This window comes from Rhodnius prolixus, unplaced genomic scaffold (assembly GCF_049639745.1).
Source record: "Rhodnius prolixus isolate KJV_2025 unplaced genomic scaffold, Rpr scaffold_1, whole genome shotgun sequence".
NCBI classification, from domain to species: Eukaryota; Metazoa; Arthropoda; class Insecta; order Hemiptera; family Reduviidae; genus Rhodnius; species Rhodnius prolixus.
In genome coordinates this window covers 45,008,668-45,027,228 of record NW_027411581.1, presented here as the reverse complement: position 1 = coordinate 45,027,228, position 18,561 = coordinate 45,008,668, and the positions used below count along the sequence as shown (strand labels likewise).

At 34.1% G+C, this 18,561-nt stretch overlaps 1 protein-coding gene across 2 annotated transcripts in view; it reads right to left on the bottom strand.

The window, feature by feature from the left end:
* The window catches only part of LOC141460526 (nose resistant to fluoxetine protein 6-like), a 158,173-nt gene that overhangs the window by 39,756 nt on the left and 99,856 nt on the right, over nt 1-18,561 (bottom strand). For both annotated transcript variants that reach the window (XM_074140631.1, XM_074140632.1), the window contains exon 4: nt 11,698-11,876. In XM_074140631.1, the coding sequence (XP_073996732.1) occupies nt 11,698-11,876 (179 nt within the window). The remainder of the gene's footprint in view (nt 1-11,697; nt 11,877-18,561) is intronic.

Here is an 18,561-nt window from a genome sequence, read left to right as displayed (position 1 = left end):
TCGTTGAATATTACAAAGACACAATGCTGTACAAAAGAAATGAACAAAAAACACAGAAGCACATCTTGCTAGTGAGTAACTTTCACGTTAAGGTTTTTTTAATTATTTTTTTTCTTAACTTTTTCCTTAACTTGTAAATATGCTTAATATTTAACTTAAGATAAATTCTATTATTTTTTTGTTTAGGGTATATTGGCAGTTGGCTCATCTTGATGTTGAATTTTTACACAGCATTTGTAAATAAATAAATCTCAGTAATTGGTCAAACATAATTCCTTAATCTTTTACAATATTCTCTTCTAGTTAAACGAGAAATTTCTACTGAGTACTGAAATACTAAGGGACTCCTTACCCTTCTGAAAATTATTACTGAACTTTTGTTGACATTTCTGAAAAATGAAGTTGCTGAGGCGAAATTGCATTAGCCACAAATGACAAGACACTACTTCTGCAGTGACAAAAACTGAATCATTGAATTAAGTTTTTTTTTTTTAAATATATTTTAATATCATATGCCAATATGTGAAATTCGACATTCTTCAGCAAATAAAAATTATCATTTAAGAAAGATAAAACAGAAAACGGAAATACTTTATTCAAGTAAATGTTCCTATATTGCATATAATTAACGCTATTTGATTATTTTAAATTTTAACAAATCGGCCAGCTGTAAATATCTAAAAATTCATCACTGTAATTCCTTATTGCGCGAACAGGAATATTACTCAAATATTAAATTCTTTCTCACACTGCCAAACATAAATGTGTTTTAGGCAGAAACTGGGAATTAAAATGAAACTTGGTTTTACTTAATTTGTTTGTGCTACCTCCTTTTTCAATATCTCTTTAATTAATCAATAAGCCTAACCCCGAAAAAAAATTACTGAACACTAATATCTCATGGAGAAGCTCCCATTTTAGAGAGTCTGTTAGTTTTCAAACAGATGACCGTTACTTTCTACCCAACTGAAATTTAATCAGGTGTCATTCAGATCACAATACTCATTGCATTCTGTTTTGTAAAATTTGAAAAACCAAGAAATTAAAACAAATCTTCTAAAAACCCCAAGTAAATATTCAGAGGAAGAATAGAACATCAAAGTTATAAACAAATTTATTTTCTAACGTAGCAATTATATTTGTTTTACTAAGTTGTAGAATTACTGCCACTTATTCACATTCTACATAGTACTCACACTACACGGGAGTGAGAACAAAATTACAAGCTGTGCAGATATTTTCTTCATGAAAGTAAAAGGCAGCAAGCAGTTCGGTTAGTAACTAGGTTAGTTGCATAACAATCGCACATGTCCACCAACGACACTTGTCGTCGTTGCTTCATTAGCCGGCCAGTCTCAAACTATCCATTCTAGTTATCCCATTTACTGCTTTGATAATTTACACCATGAGGGAGTTAAAACTGTATTAAGCAGGAGTTGCAAAAACTTACTACTAGAAATTAACAAGCACACTTAATTAGTTGATTTCCAGCAGACTTCATTGGCCATGCAGTATACCTTTTGCACTTGTCATTTTTGTATTATTGTATTTATTCAAATAAAGGTTATTATAATAAGGGATCAGCTATGAGGTTAGCATACTGGACTCCCACGCGGAGGTCCCGGGTTCGAATCCAGCAGCTAGCCCTTAGATTTTCTCTTCCTAGGAGCTTCTTACAGCTCACTGTCCGGTGATGGACAGTGTTGTCTGTAACGAGAGAACACTGTCCAGAGGCCGGCAGTGCACTGGAAAAAGCTCCGGGCGCTAATAACCTCAGCTGTTGATGCGCCAAAAAAATAAAATAAAATAATTAGTTGATTTAATTTAGAATCCTGTCAATTTTCTTCTAGTCAACATTTTATACGTTTACTTTCTTTTATTGTTAACAGTAATCTTTTGTCTGTTTATTTCTGTACTGAATTCACTAAACTCTCTAAGAATTCGTTTGTAATATTTTTAAGATTAGTTTCGAAATGTGTCCAAACCACATTAAGTAGAATTTTCGAAAAAGTAATCTTCAGCATAGGTTCCGAATGTAACTTCAGTCTGTAATGACAGAGTACTTAAGCAATTATAATCGAAAACACAAACAGATGAAATTATTTTAGTTCGCTAAGACCTCAAAGGAAATTTGACTCGTGGCTTTACTCATAAGTGCCACAAACTTTCATCTCGCACAGCTTTGTTTGTGGCATTGCCCCAGAAATGAAATATAGTGAAGAGAAGCTAACACCTAACTGAACCAACTCATAACTCCGTTGCAATTGCCACGAACATGTGCCGTATTTGTAGGTTTGTTAAAATTTGTTGAGAAAGAAGTAACTAATTTTTTTTTTTTAAACCAAGACATGACAATCTGTGAACATTGGTTCACTGCCGAACTTCGGTCACTGTTATCTCTTTACAGTACAGAGAACTGTCAGAGACTCTTAGGAAGGACAAATTTAAGAACTTGGTAAACTAGAACGTTAACCTATTGTGCTAATCTCTTTCCAGCTAACTGAATTTGCAGTCATCCTGATAATCGTTAACAGAGAACAGTTTCACAAACTGCAGCACTTCAATCAGACTCATCATTGACAAAATCCATGATATGGTGATGGATGACAGAAGAGTGAAGGTGCGTGAGATTGCTAGTGCTGTGGGCATCACGAATGAACGGGTACATAATATTTTGCATCAACATTTGGACATGACAAAGCTATCCGCAAGATGGGTGCCGCGATTGCTCACGCTTGACCAAAAACGAAATCGTGTGAAGTGTTGCAAGGACGGTTTGCAGCTGTTCCAGAAGAATCCGCAGGACTTTAAGCGTCGTTTCGTCACTGTGGATGAAACATGGATATATCACTACACTCCTGAGTCCAAAGAACAATCTAAACAATGGGTTACCAAGGGGGAATCTGCGCCAAAAAAGGCGAAGACCGTTCCTTCGGCCGGAAAGATTATGGCGACTGTCTTTTGGGATTCGCAAGGAATAATCCTCATCGACTATCTGGAAAAGGGTGAAACTATTACAGGTGCATATTATTCATCGTTATTGGACCATTTGAAAACCGAGCTGCAAGAAAAACGCCCACGATTGGCCCACAAAAAAGTCCTTTTCCATCACGACAACGCACCAGCTCACACCTCAGCAGTTGTGGTCGCAAAATTCATGGAAATAGGGTTCCAACTCGTTTCACATCCCCCCTATTCTCCAGACTTGGCTCCCTCGGACTACTATTTGTTCCCCAATATGAAGAAATGGCTGGCGGGAAAAAGATTTTATTCAAACGAGGAGGTGATTGCAGAAACGAATGGCTATTTTTCAGACTTGGACAAATCCTATTATTCGGATGGGATCAACAAACTAGAGCAGCGTTGGACGAAGTGTATAAGCCTAAAAGGAGACTATGTTGAAAATTAAAAAAGGTTTACCCCAAAAAATTAAGTAGTTTTTATTTTTGCACGGACTTTTCAAACGACCCTCGTATTTGTTTAAAACAGTTACTTTTAGCTAAATCTTAAAAATATCTCAGAAAACGCGGAAGCTAATGTAAAGTGATAGTTCTCGCAGCACAGATGAAAACAAAAACAAAATCTAGTGAATAGTTAACTCTAAATATCTGGAGAAAATTGAAGTAATGTCCTAAAACAGGTGGATTTGTAAAAATATTTTTATTTATTTCCTAAATACTACTTCATTGGAAAATAATAGCAGTTGGAATGTAAATGAAAAATGTTTTTTTAAAGCAAAATAATAGATGCAAATTTTATTGGTTCTTAACTGTCTAGTAATAAATTTAACTTCCTAGTTAAGAATTCAAACATGATATTTCTACATTAAACGTAGGAAGAAAAAGTCTTTTTTATTTCTTCTGAACTCACATTGAAGAAACATTAAAATAATGTAAATGTTCCTTCTTCGGTACTGCGTGGAATAGAAATTAGGGGGACCCCACGGTTCATAGCAGCTATTCAATTACCTGTCCTTAAATACGTCGTTTTGAGTTCTTAACAGTCGGTTAGACTGCTGTATCATTTTCTTTCACTTGTGTATAATAAAAAGTCGCAGTTAATAATAAAAAGTGTTTGCTAACTACTATATGTAAAACGGTTAAATATGGAAAGGAAAATTACACCTAAACATGTTATTTAAATGATCATGTGACACATAATTAGTCAGGCTTTAAATAACAAGAGGAAGGATGTTAAGCAATCGCCAGAAAGTCTTTTTTCAAAAACTTTTAATTGGTGCTCTATTTTTCTGGTATAATTGTTTCTTTTCATCTCGAGCTTTTTTGGAATTGTCGAGTTTTAAACATTATAACAACACTAAGAGCATTTAAGAGTTGACGTGTTGTAAACTGGCCAGGCTCATCCAATTGATCAAAAACTAATGGTGCACAAAAAGTAAAGACGAATGCAGGAATTTCGAAAAATCGCATAAAAGGCAAAGTTTTCAAATAAGGCAATAACTGTTCTCTAGCTAGCAGCACAATACCTACTTTTGAGATAGGTATGTTATTCCTGCCAACAAGAAAGTTATGTGAAATGATACAGTGGCGTAGGTACTCTATTTTGCAGTACAGATCTTCAATAGTTTATTCGAAAAATTGATAAAGAAGACATAATAGAACAATGATTTCAATTTCCGAACTCATTCATGCATTGAGGACAAGATGTTTTCTCTTAGCACTATATTCAATTCATTCTTTCTAAAACGTCCTTTTGTAAAAGTATGCATTAAAGCAAGCCATCAGAAGTTTTTTTCTTATTTCAAGAAGAGATGTGTTATTGCATGCAAAGTTACATCCAATTATCGAGTTTTCAAAAAATAAAGAAAAATTAATAGCTAAATTTCAGTTAGAATCATTTTTTGAAAGTGTAATAAGATTTAAGATTTGGGTTAAAACTCAGGGTTAGTCGATGATTGTGAAATTCAAACACATCCAAACATATTCCAATTGAAGACGTAAAATACTTGCATTTCAATTAAGTTTAAATACTTTTTATGCTACCACAAATGTCAAACTCAATGTATACATTTGTACAATTATTTATAGTAATAATTATCTATTTTCCAAATTTATTAATTGTCACCAACTTTTAAACATTCATATTCTAATTATTTAGGTCAACATTTATTTTTTACAAAGGTGTATCATTATTCTATTTATTTCATTCTTATTTTTTATTTTATTATATATATATATATACGAGTATATATATATACGTATATACATAGATAGAGAGAGAGCTGTTTTTCTTTACAGTAATTACTTTCAACCCTTTGGGCAAATTTAACCAGAGCAACTGCATTATTTATAAAGAATGTCAAAGTTTTTCCATCATTAAAAATGAATTGTTTCTCCAAAAATCGTAAGTCGCAATATGTATATCAAAACCACTTGAACCAGATAGAAAGTGATTATCTCTTTAAAAAAAAACAAAAAACAAAACAATATCATGTTAATATCATCACAACAAAATTTCCGCCTCTTCCAAAGAAGTTTGAAGTTTTTTAATTATTTTTTATTCTATTACAAACCGAGCCCTAATTTACTGTACTTTTATGATATTCAAAACCTCTTTTACCAGTTTCAGTTGATAATTTTTTTTTTGCATACATTTTTTTCGCTGTTTCAAAACAGCATTCATCTTCAAAGTGAATACTATATGTGTATTTTTAAAAAATTACAACAATAAATAGAACTTTAGTATTGTTGGCTTTGTGCTTAATGAAACAATACTTTGTTTTAATTACATCTACAGTGTTTTACTTTAAATAAAAATAAAAAAATAATAAATTTTTTCTTGCAAGTGCTGAACCTATCCAAGTTTTAAAGGAAACTGTTGTTGCAGCTAGCAGGAAAGTTTGGTGGGCACAATAAACTGTTTAGTGATCTGCGGTTAGCTGAGAAATATTCCCTAAGTCCTACAATCAGGTTCTAAATTGGGGGAAGTGCTTAAATGGTAAGGTTAAATTCCTATTACTTCTTAATTCTTCAATATTGCTGACTGGGACAGTTGCATGTAGCACAACATCTTAATTAATATTTTTAAAAATCTCTTAGAGCAGTTCCAATAGTAGTAATGTAGGTTTTTTTTAATACTCATTCTTAATTATGCCCACTAATTGAATTTATAATGATATTTACTCCATGTGATATTTCAAAGAGAAGTCCCTTTATCACCTTTTGTTATACTTTGATTAAAAACAAAGAAGAAACAAAACAAAAAACGGAACCAATAGCGCCACTAAAGTTTAGGCAAAAGCGTGGACTGTTTGGGAACTCACTATAGTATGCTGGTGTCTTTACTTCTTCCAGTCATCTGATTTCCTTTAATTTTATATCGGTCATTTTCCCAAAAACCAAAAATTATTTAAAGGAAAATTAAAATAATTCACACTGAATGAATCAAAGTGTGAGCACATAAAATTGGAACACCAACAAATTATTTTAAAAAAAAAAGAAAAGGCGTTATGATGATTTTTAAACCAAAATTGTAATAAATGTTTAATTAAGCTAATAAATTGACTGTATTACTTGAGATTATGTAACTGAAAGCCATCCACCTGTAGAGCACATCTTTAACCAAAATACTGAATTCAATCTCTTACTCACGAAGAACTTATAAATATACTTTCACGATCACTTTTAATCACGTAATGCTAGGAAGTTTCCGATCTGCCGGCTGATGTAACATTTTGTTTAAATGTGGTTTGAATGTAAAATAATTTTTTTTTTTTTTAACTTTTCCTCTATATGTGTGCATGTTACTATAAAGCCTTGATTTCAAATAAAAAAATAATAATAATAGGAAAGAACATCCTCTAATTATCGAATTATTTAATTTTTATAAAGATTTGAAAGGAAAATTTTAAAGCCCACTTAATTTGTTATTAACTAGAAATAATAAAACCGTTACAAAATAATAAAACGGCTTTGAACAATATTGATTCCACTCGCTAAAATCTGAGAAAGTGGTTAGGTGTAGTGCATTTCTGGAAATCGTTTTGTATTTCTATTAAAAATCAAACAATTATTTCAAGAAGGCTTGAAGACAGTATTTCTTTTACTGCAATTTACGTAATTAAATTTAGTAATATCTTAGAATCTGAAAGCATAACTGAGATTAATCCTTTACATGTTTACTCGCTTCGCTAAAGAAATAAAGAAAGATGCATCACAACTCTCCAGAATCCACCTAAAACTAATATTCTTGGTGTTTAAATCCAAACTGGTAGAAAGGCCTAATGCGTTAGCACTCAACTAAACTAAAGTTCAACCAAAACCCCTAATTCAGCCAACTGAAGTTACAGAAAACTAGAAAAAGCCGTTTTATACACTTCCATGGAACTGATGTTTCATTTAGGATTCTGCTTACACATTCCTAACAAATGCTTAAACGTATGAACAGTGCGTAAGTCTTTAAACCGTGGTACACATAGTGGAACCAGGCTTCAGAATTATGCGTCCTTTACTCATCACTAAGAATCTCGAATAAACAAAGTTACATAGAAAATGGAGTTCCAATAAAAGTATGGACTTCTGTTAAGTAGGCATGGAACAGAAAACTATTAAAATCTTTTTCTTTTCTTTTTTTTAAGAGGTGGCCAAAAACTACACTTTAATTGAGTAATGTGGCAGTTTCAAAATACACTTCTTCTTTTAATTAAATCTAATTAAATTGAAACTTACTTTAGGAAAATACATTTTTATTTATGTGAGAGTTATTTTGTAGACTGAAAATTATATCTACTTGTTACAGGCATTGAGGATGTTTATATTGAGTAAGCTTGAAGTTACTTACATATATTACTTAAAACATTACATTTATTACTTTTTACTCTTTCCTAGTTGTAAGAAAAGTATTGCGATTTTGACTAATTTTGGATATCAAAGTTTTCACCGTTTTGAAGTCTTCTGATTTCGAAACAAAGTGGGTTTCAAAAAATTGGTCAGCGTGGTGTGTGTTGTACGTAAGTTCTTTTAAAAACCTGCATATTCAGAAACTAAAAATTGCTGGAAGTGATTTTATTCCACCATGGGACCCAACCATAACTTATTTCATGTAGACATTACCTAAAAATTTTATCAAAAGCTCGAATACGAAGTGCGGTTTTACTGAATAGAACATTTTTTAGTTTATTTTTTACAATTTCATTGAAAACCTTTTTTAATTTTTTTTTTTTAGAGATATTTATGCTAAGATAATAATTATTATTTATTTATTTATTTTTATTATTATTTTTTTCCAAGTTAATGATGAAAAGCTTTTATCTTTGGGCATTTTAAAAACTAAGAGCAGTATCTAATTTTAAGTTATTTGAATGAAAGTTGTTTTTAAAAGGGAAAAAATCTTTGTAAAAAAGCTGCACTCTGGAACAGTGCTTAATAGAGAAAGCTATTAATTTTAATTGGTATTAATAAGCATTGCCTTGGTCTAGAAGGGCGGCAGATTTGTTCTTGGGTCTAGAAACATCCTTGTGGAAAAGTGTTAGACCTGATTGTTCGCAATAATTAATGACATAATCAATCATTATAAAAACTAAATATATGTAGTGACAACAACATGTAGAAAGAAATTATTCTGATGCAATTTAGTTTTGAAGAGATAGAGCAGTTTAAATTTTAGGTGCCAAGCTATTCAGAAAAAATGCCATCATACAAGATATCACGGATATCTTAAGCAATGAAGCAATAATTGCGGTGGCAATTACTACTATGCAATGCTACGAGTACTAACAACAGAAACATAATTACTAACCAGGAGAAATAATACTAACTTTGCACTTAATCCAATACATATTGAAAATTTTAAATACAAATTTCGTCCGTTCCATTATCTTGACTGTTAATAATAGTACGATAAAACAAATAAAAATAAAGAATTGTTGAGAGTGTAATGAACTTTCATGGCCAAGATTTTTTTATGTTAATCTAATACCATATACTCAGTTTTAAGCTCGTCAAGGTTTCTCTAATAGTTCGCGCTCACATTCATTCAACTTACCTGAAGGTCATTGTTTTTTAAAAAACACGATGATTTCGCAACTGTTTTATGTGTAGTCATTAATTCAGCCGCTACGCATCTGCTCCATATATTTTGAAATTTAATATTTGGATGAATCCTTAGTTAACTCACCAATAGTGATTAAAATGATTACGAGTATTTATAACATTATTTGAGACTGAGTTACACTTCATTGGAGGGAGATGAAATAATTAAAAAAGGCACATTAAAAAATATACAAACATATTTCACAATTATAATGCATAAACTATAAAATATCCGCTAGATGGCATTGGCTGTATTAGTTGGCTACATTTTATTAATATTTTGAATCGGAAGTCTTCAAATGACCATTGGACAGCAATGCTACATTAAGTTTTCCCCTTAATAATAATATATTTGTACGTTGACTCTTTGCCTGGCCATTTTTTATTTAAGACTGTAATTATATGTGTATATATAGGCATATTTAAATATATATTTAATGGATATTGAAAGATGATAATACTCCTTAACTAAACGATGTAGCTTGTCCACGACATTAAATGATATGGTTTTTGACTTAAGGACATCAATTAAGTTCTTTAGAATTAAGAATTATTTTTATTTTCTCTTCTCACTTGCTTTGTGAGGTATTTATTTCATTTTCAGTTCAATGACGTATTTGTTTTAGATTCATTTGAATGTAAGAGAGAGTTTACTTTAGCCCTTACAGGACCCCATCCTTCTCACCGCAGTGTGATACCATCTGAGGCACTTTGTTTGGAGCGCACTAGGACTACTGTTCTCTTATAGCTTCGGCTATCAGGCACCCGAAACCGATTTCGTTCCTAGACGCTATAACCAAAATGTTCCGCTTAGCAGTTTAAATATGAGGTTCCAATTATAATAATTTTTTTAAATCACTAATTTTATCATCACCATTTTTGGAGGACTTCTCTTATTCTTATTTATTTAATATCATCACTGAAGATTGGGTGCTTGGCCAGCCTGAATAGCAACATTTCTTACCGTAAGAAATAACATTTCAGTACTTAACTCATTTAGATGCATTAATTAACCACAATAACCAATAAAATATTAAATATCTCCTATTGACAGCACAGCTCCATTTCAATAACTAATCGATTTCTTCTTCATAGGACCAAGCGATCCGCCTCCTCTTTGTCACTATGCTAGGTCCTGAATGTCAATACTATAAACACCAGGATACAAATTCTCGTCAGAACTTCTAAGCAGTCGCCCATTCGCCTTGAATAGACTTGACAAGATTTTATGATCCATTAGGCCGGCTGGCTGACTAAGTAGAAGACGACCCTGGAATTAATCATTCTTCCTCTTAAGAAATCGGCAGTACGTAGATATATTGAGACTATCTAAGACTGTAGCCAGCCTATATAGTCTACTATAGCCCACTTCTTCCTCCTTCTTGACGCTGCCAGAGCATCATACAGAGTCGCCTGACAATGGCGGCCAGCGCTTCTAACTTACCGAAACTGTACCTAAGAGCTATCCGAGGTCAGCATCAATGTTATGCAAGTACATAGTTTTAAAAAGCGTGAATTCAGATTACCCTAGAACCCCTCTAAATCTTTACTTCCTAAGAAAAATTAAAACTAAAATGATGCACGAACAAAAACAAAACCATTTGACAGCCCAAACAATTAGAAAAAAAAACTCGCGAAAACTATGTTAAACAGGGATGTTTGTCAGAGAATTTGTTTTTCAAATTAATACAACGTAAAAGCAAATTTCGAGAAGCTTAAATCTAACATTTGCAGAGGAATTAACGGACTGAGAGATAATACTGTACAATCCGATTGGATTCAACTCAGCCAGGAAGTGAGTTTCGGTAATGAAAAAGTACACGCAATACATAATTCTCTGGCCAACAAATCGTAATCCGCTTTAAGCTCATCTCGCCAATTAATCTCCAGCTTGGAATCTAATCGCTTTTATTTAAATATAAACAGTTAATAATGCTTACTTTGGCCTCTTGATTGGGTAAATCAGTTAGACTTCCAGTTTCATTTAAGATGTGCACTTTTCATTCGGCTAAGCAATATTACGGCTCATTTCATCAATCGAGCTAGCGTAAATTGATTTATTTAAATTTTCCAATATTTTAGAAAAGAATTATTTCGTAAAAAACTTACAAGAAAATTAAATGGTACATTACTTTTTTAAAGAATAAATATCCCAGATAAGTGAAAAATCCCTTTAATTAGCAAGATTACTTTAATGAAGCGTTGGAAGAGTACAAGAGGAAAATGGCCCCTCACTGTCCGGAGTAAGCAAGAATTATGCAGGACGGTATAATTTTTTAATTGCTGTCGACAAGACAACCTTAGTTTCAATCTTTGCTCTGACTGCTGCTTCATGAAGCCATTTGGAATCAATTACAAACTCTTCTCCGGCAATTAAAAATACTATTTATATTAAAAAGAAAGATTCTGTAATTTTTTAATTATATTTTTGAAACATTATATTTAACTTTATCTTAAATTTGCGACTAATATTGATATTAAATGTTTAAAAACAGAAAATTTATCGACGTAAATTATTTTAAGAAAACAAAAGTTAAAACTTTGAAAATTAGCAAGAAAAAATTAAGTAATAACCACTTCTTAATCTTCAAGACAAAAAACAAAAAAAAAATTAAAAGACCAACATTGAGAAATAAGATAGACTTACCCCATTATATGGAATTTCGGATCCGAGAATATAGAATAAGACCCGGGCACACGCCTTACTCTCAAACCATTTACTGTAATCCTCTTGTCATTTGGCTCCATGGCAGCAGCCAGTAGTTCTCTTACATCTTTACTGGAACATGATTCAGGCAGGCAAACTCCAAGCGACATCTCGCGACCCTGTAGCAACAATAAAAAAAATAAACTGTTATTTACTGATACACCAATTCTGATTAAAATACATTTAAAAAAACTAAATAAAGCTTTATTTTATCCTAGGAAATTAAATAACATCATCCAAAAGTTGGATTATTGTCTCCTCCTGTGTTTGTTTAATGGAAGGAATTGGTACAAATTGTCTAAGATTTATAGTTTAATCCTTCGCAAAATACCAGTATTTATTTGTTATAATTATTTGATTATAACTCAGCAATCTGTTAGAGAAGCTTGATTTATTCAATCAAAATACTTACTAGCGACAATATTTGCGTATTTTACAAAGCTATCAACATGCAGTAATGTACAAGTTCGAGTAAATTAATGTAAATGATAATCAATATATTTATTAAAGTAATATATGCACATACAATACATTACATGAGCCTAGATAAACATTGCGAAATGAGAATGAAAGGTTAAGAACATATAATTAATGACATTTTCCCCCAAGTTAATAAATCGACTAAACGTACTCATTCTCGTGATTCTCATTAAACTTAAGAGTGTACCAGTTTACTGACATGAAGTAAGAATTAATGAAAAATTGAAAAGTTAATTAGTTAGTTATTATTCGTGAAACAAGACCTTGATGGAATTGTTCTTAATTTTTTAGACAATCTTTTAATGTATACATTTATTTTTAGTAACCTATACAAAATTAACTAAGTAATGGTTACCATTTGAACTGTACAGAATTAAACTCTAAAGTATTACGAAATTTACAATAAATTTCGCCTTGAGAATTTTTTTATTCGCCCTAATAGTAGTTTTTACCTTCACAAAATAGTATTAGTTTTGGAAAGAAATTTAGTAGTTATCGCCATTATTTAATTTTGTTATTTTTTGAAGAAAAATGTTATTCAACAACATAATTATAAGATTTATTAACTGCAATCTATAGTTTATCACTCGAAGATAAACATGATTATTGTATTGCGCAATTCCTTTGCATAAGAATAATATGAGCAGTAATGGAGGCTGTTCCAAGTCGCAACAAATTGTGTAGTACATTATTGCGTAACAATCTAGCAATAGCCGATAATAAATTAGTCATTATTTGCATTAATACTTTTGGGGGCACCACTTTCAAATTTCAACTGCGTTTCCTCTCATCCCAAAGGATTCAATCCATCTGATGGAAAATTTGTACTCATATAACTCCGTACTCGTTTCTCCAACCTTACAAAAATTCTCCATCATAAAGATGACCGCAAAACCCAGAAAACCTATTTATGATACTCGTCCCTACCGGCCAATACGTCATCTCCCAGTAACGATAAAATCCTTTTTAATAAAACTACTTCTTAAACGTTTAATTTCTGTCCTAGAAACTTCAAAACATCCATCCTGTTAATATGTTTGGATTCAAGGAAACGCACCCCAATGTCCATCAACTCCATCGCAATGTACATACCGCAGCTTCATTGTTAGAGAAGAAACTGTAGTACGGGAACTTTTCTCGATGACTCTGAGGCAACTGAAAGGTATGGTCTACCGAATTATTGTCGAGAAACTAAGGCATCCTATCTCATACCCACTTCCTATGACCAGTTTGGATGTCCTTTTTCTTTCTACTTTCCTGTGAAAGCAGAAGTCCCCTTGGTAGGATTCTGAGACCTATTTTTACAGCTAAATTTTCACATCTGACCTTCTCCGGTCTCTCTTCAAAATGAATGAATCTTTCGCCTTTTGCATCCTAATATAATAACTTTAACCTTCGCTGATATACTGCAATTATCTCTTCTCATCTCGTACTTATCTCCGCCAAAGGTCACCTTAAGGAACATCTGTCCTTAACCGAAAAAGTGGTGCTAAAAATAAAAGATAAAAGTGAACAGAAATTTATTCAATCCACGTTTTCACTCCGATACTCTACCTGTCCTGTTATTAATTTTATATTATTTTTGCTTCCTACTCCTAACAGAGTGTCACAAAGTTGTCTTAATAAAACAATAAATAACAAACAATTTTTTTATCATTTAAAAAAAGAAACAAATGAATAGTAATATTGTGTGTAAAGAAATCTGTTAAGTTGAGGGTGTCAATGCTTTGTCAAATCAAATGTACAGTATTAATAATGGAAGCGATCTGAGCCTTGAGAGATTAGCAAGGTCGAGGCACCCACGATCCTTGACCTGGTTTTAAGAGAAGCTGCAAGAATTGATTCTAATTTTACTCTCATTTTGATTAAAGTAAAATACTCAAAACTGTAAAGACTGTAGAGACTGTGTAGTTAAACCCCTTTGCAAACGGAGTGTAATGGAGGGCGATCCCAAAAATTAATTTCCTAGTAAAAATGTTACAACAGAAGTAAGATCTTTCTATGTTTTACATAAATATACTAAGTTAAAAGAGAAATCATGTTTACATTTTCACGGAAATCCTGATTAATGGAAAAAGATTTTCTTTTGAAAGTCGGATTTATGCCAAAATCTTAGATCGAAACCGTCAATGATATTTTATTTTTTTAATTAAAAACGGATCAATATCCATTTTACAGAATCAACAATATTAATAACGTAAATAATACAAATGGTTCTCAGTCTAATTTATAATTAGGCTTTAGCATTTTATTTTACGTTTTAGAGGTTATTATAAAGATTTATACAATACAAATAGTTCAAAAAAAGAAATGGTTGACATCTGGCTTTATTTAGAAAATTTTGCATATCTGTGCCAAAGAAATCTAAGTTAAAATGATTGACTATCCGCTTCATACGAAAGATAGGGAGTAAAAAACGTAATTATGTTTGCTGTACAGTACATTGAACGGTAAAGAATGTCGGGTAGTATGGGATGAGATATATATTTTTTTTTTTTTTTTTTTTTTTTTTTTTTTTTTTTGGCGCATCAACAGCTGAGGTTATTAGCGCCTCTAATATCTGTTCTTTCTCGAACATATTACTCCACTACTTGGGATGGCGGTTGTTCTTCTAACCCATGCGCATCCGACGCTGAACCTTGACCAGCAAGGTTAGTGGAGCTCCAGGTAACGAACAATGCCTCCATACATCCCCTCTTACATCATCGACTCAGTCGACGAGGGGGAGGGTGGATACATAGTTGCCATCCCTTACATTTTCCTCATTTCAGGGTTATCTAAACCCTTAGGTATGCCTCTTATCAGTAAGATAAATTAAAATAATTGTAAGTAAATTATCGATGTGCTTCCCTATAGTATATCATGTAGACTCAACTCGTTTATTTCTTGGCCAAAAGGTTATTTGCTCTTGAAGGGAAGTACTTTTATAAATATTCCTTCCCCTGTTAATAGTCCTTAATTCTAACTGGGTGTAGTACTCTTATAAATATTCCTACACCCGCTACAATAGCTATACCTACAACTAAATACTATACAGTTATACAATCATTCACGCCAATAAATACATTCACGCCAATAAATACATTCACGCTAATAAAAACAAACATGCTAATAAATACAAACATGCTAATAAATACATTTATACCAATAAAATTCTTTCACTCTACATTTATACTTTGGGAAGAGTACTCGATATTCCTCTTCCCTTTAACCTCTAAACCTAAACCTAATCTAATCTAAATTTGGTGATACATATTTATTCTCTTCAAGAAAGCAAATAACCCTTTTGTATATGAAGACCCTTCTTGCAACGTTGCGCGCAAATCATGTGGCAGGCCTGCTGCTTCTCTATCTTGACGAAGTGCCTGACACCCTTCCAACACATGCCAAACTGAAAGTCTCTCTCTGCACCGTGAGCACCTCGGTTTTCTAGCACCTAGAAGGAGGTATCCATGAGTGGTTCGTGTGTGCCCAATTCGTAGCCTCGTCAATATTACTGATTCTCGCCGCGGGAGGTTCTCAGCTGGTATGCATCGTACTAGTGGTTTAATTTCTTTCAATTTTTCTAAAATGGCGTCCCACTGATGCTGCCATTTCATAATTAATCTTTCTTTAATGTGGCATCGCAGGTCAGTGGGGCGAATAGGTATGGCAACGTGTGTATGTTTGCAGGCGGCACTCTTTGCTGCCTGGTCCGCTGTTTCGTTGCCAGTTATTCCTATGTGGCCTGGCACCCATGTAAATATAACTTCTTGTCCACCAGTACTTAATTGATGCAGTATCTCGTAAATTTTCTTTATCATTGGGTCAGCTGAGAATGGGTCCCGGAGAGCCGTTAGCGTGCTTAGTGAATCGGACAGCAGAAGCACTTTATTATAATTTTTCTCCAGTGTTAGTTTTAGGGCCTGGCATATTGCATACATCTCTGCTGTGTACACCGAACTATTTGGAGGGAGAGTCCACGTAAGTGTGACGTCCTCCGTGTACACAGCACATCCTACACCATTGTCTATCTTCGACCCGTCCGTAAAGATAGGTCGGTAGTCGTAGTAAACATTAAAAATTTCTAATAATCTTTGTCTGTAGACAATGGGAGGTGTTTCCTGTTTCTTGAATAATGCCAGGTCCATGCGAACACGAGCGCGGGGTAATTGCCAGGGTGGGGAAGTGCTAAACTTCCACGCCTCAACTGGACAAAACTCCAACCCCTCCGCTTCCATTAGACATTTAGCTCTTATTCCAAGGGGACGTGTCCGCGTTCTTTGCTGTCGAAATTCCTCATCAAAATGGCTCTCGAATATGGAGTTAAACAGAATATTATTCGGTTTCCCCCATATTCCGGCGACATAACATAATGTTAACTGCTCTCTTCTCAACTGAGGTGGCATTAAGCCTGATTCCACGTAGAGGCTTTGCAGAGGGCTTGTGCGGAAGGCGCCTGTTATAAGTCTTATTCCTTCGTTATATACTTTATCCAGTAACTTTAGGCGTGATTTGCGCGCTGAGCTGAACACAGGAGCTCCATATTCTAATTTTGAGCGCGTAATACAAATAAATATGCGTTTTAGGATTTCACGTTCTGTTCCCCATCGGTAGCTAGACAGAAATTTTAAAATGTCAAGGGTCTTCTTTGCTTTTAGGTGAGTTGAGTCTACATGTTCCTGCCAAGACAAGTGCGAATCAAAAATGAGGCCCAAAAACTTTGTACTTTCTTTGTATTGTATTGGGTTTCTTTCCAGGTATAAAATTGGAGGATCGTGTGCATGTCTTAATCTGCAAAAGTGTATGCACACCGTTTTCTCTCTGGAAAATTGAAACCCGTTTTTGAAGGCCTCATCGGCCACTCGGTTTATTGCCCGTTGCAGAGTCTCCCCAACCTCATTTATATTATTACCAGATAAATATATTGCAAGGTCGTCAACATACAGGGAAGTCTGCAAGGGGTCTCCCACAACTTCTGCAAGACAATTTACCGCCACTGTAAATAATGTTACACTTAATACCGATCCCTGGGGTATGCCATTTTCTAATCTTTTTGGAGCCGAAAGGACCGACCCCAGACGTACTCGAATTCTACGTAGCTCTAAAAAGCTACGTATGAACTTTGGCAAATTTCCACGAAGTCCCCATTCGTGACACTTCCGCAGGATTGCATGTCGCCAAGTAGTGTCATACGCCTTTTCGAGGTCGAAGAACACGGCCAGTACGTGTTCTCTTCTCATAAAGGCGTTTTGGATATATATTTCTAGACGGCTCATTTGATCTAGCGTAGATCTGTACCTGCGGAATCCTGCCTGATACTGGCTGTAAAGTCCTTTGGTCTCTAAGACATGAACCAACCTATAATTAACTATTCCTTCAAGGACTTTACTCAGACAGGAAGTCAACGATATGGGTCTATAGCTAGAGGGATTGCTGGGGGTTTTCCCCTCTTTAGGGATCGGTATTACGATTGATTCCCGCCAACTATCAGGATACTGACCATTCTCCCATATGCAGTTATATAATTCCAGAAGACGTTCCTTATCTAAGGAAGATAAGTTTTTGATCATCGCATAGGGAATCCCATCCAATCCTGGAGATGTATCCTTGGCTTTACTAAGGGCATGTTCTAATTCAGACATCGTTAAGGGGACATTATAGCTTTCTATTGTAGAGGTATCAAAATTTAGTGTCCGGAGCTCCTCGTCACCTTTTCGCCTAAGAAACTCGTCTGAGTACTGCTGGGAGCTTGAGACTTTTGCAAAGTGCCGTGCAAAATGCTGTACTACATCTGTTGGCTCAGTGACGACGACATTACCTTGAAGGAGGGCTGGCACTGAAGGAGTCTTTCGATTGCCAGAGAGGGCTTTTATTTTGTTCCATACCTCCCTCACAGGGGATGACGTAGATAATGTCGATACGTAGGAGGCTAAGGTTTCCTTTTTTGCACTTTTAATAATTCGTCTCTCTTTGGCTCTTAGTCTCTTGAAGTTTATCAGATTTCCTTCAGTTGGATGTCTTTTAAACCTGTTAAAGGCCCGCTTCTTTGCCCCATTGGCTTCCCTGCAAGCTGAGGTCCACCAAGGAACGGGAGGTCTTACGACTCTTCCACCGACTCTCGGCACCGAACCATCTGCTGCTCGCAGCAACGCTTCAGTGAATTTCTTCGCGTCAGTGGTGACATCCCATGTCAAGCTTGGTGCCACCACGTTGGCTGAGTAAGCGGGCCAATCTGCCCTCCTTATGTCGAATCTCATAGGTGTGATAAAATCAGACCTGGAGATGGAGCTATTCACTTTAATCGGATAGTGGTCACTTTGGAAAAGTTCTTCTAGCGTGTTC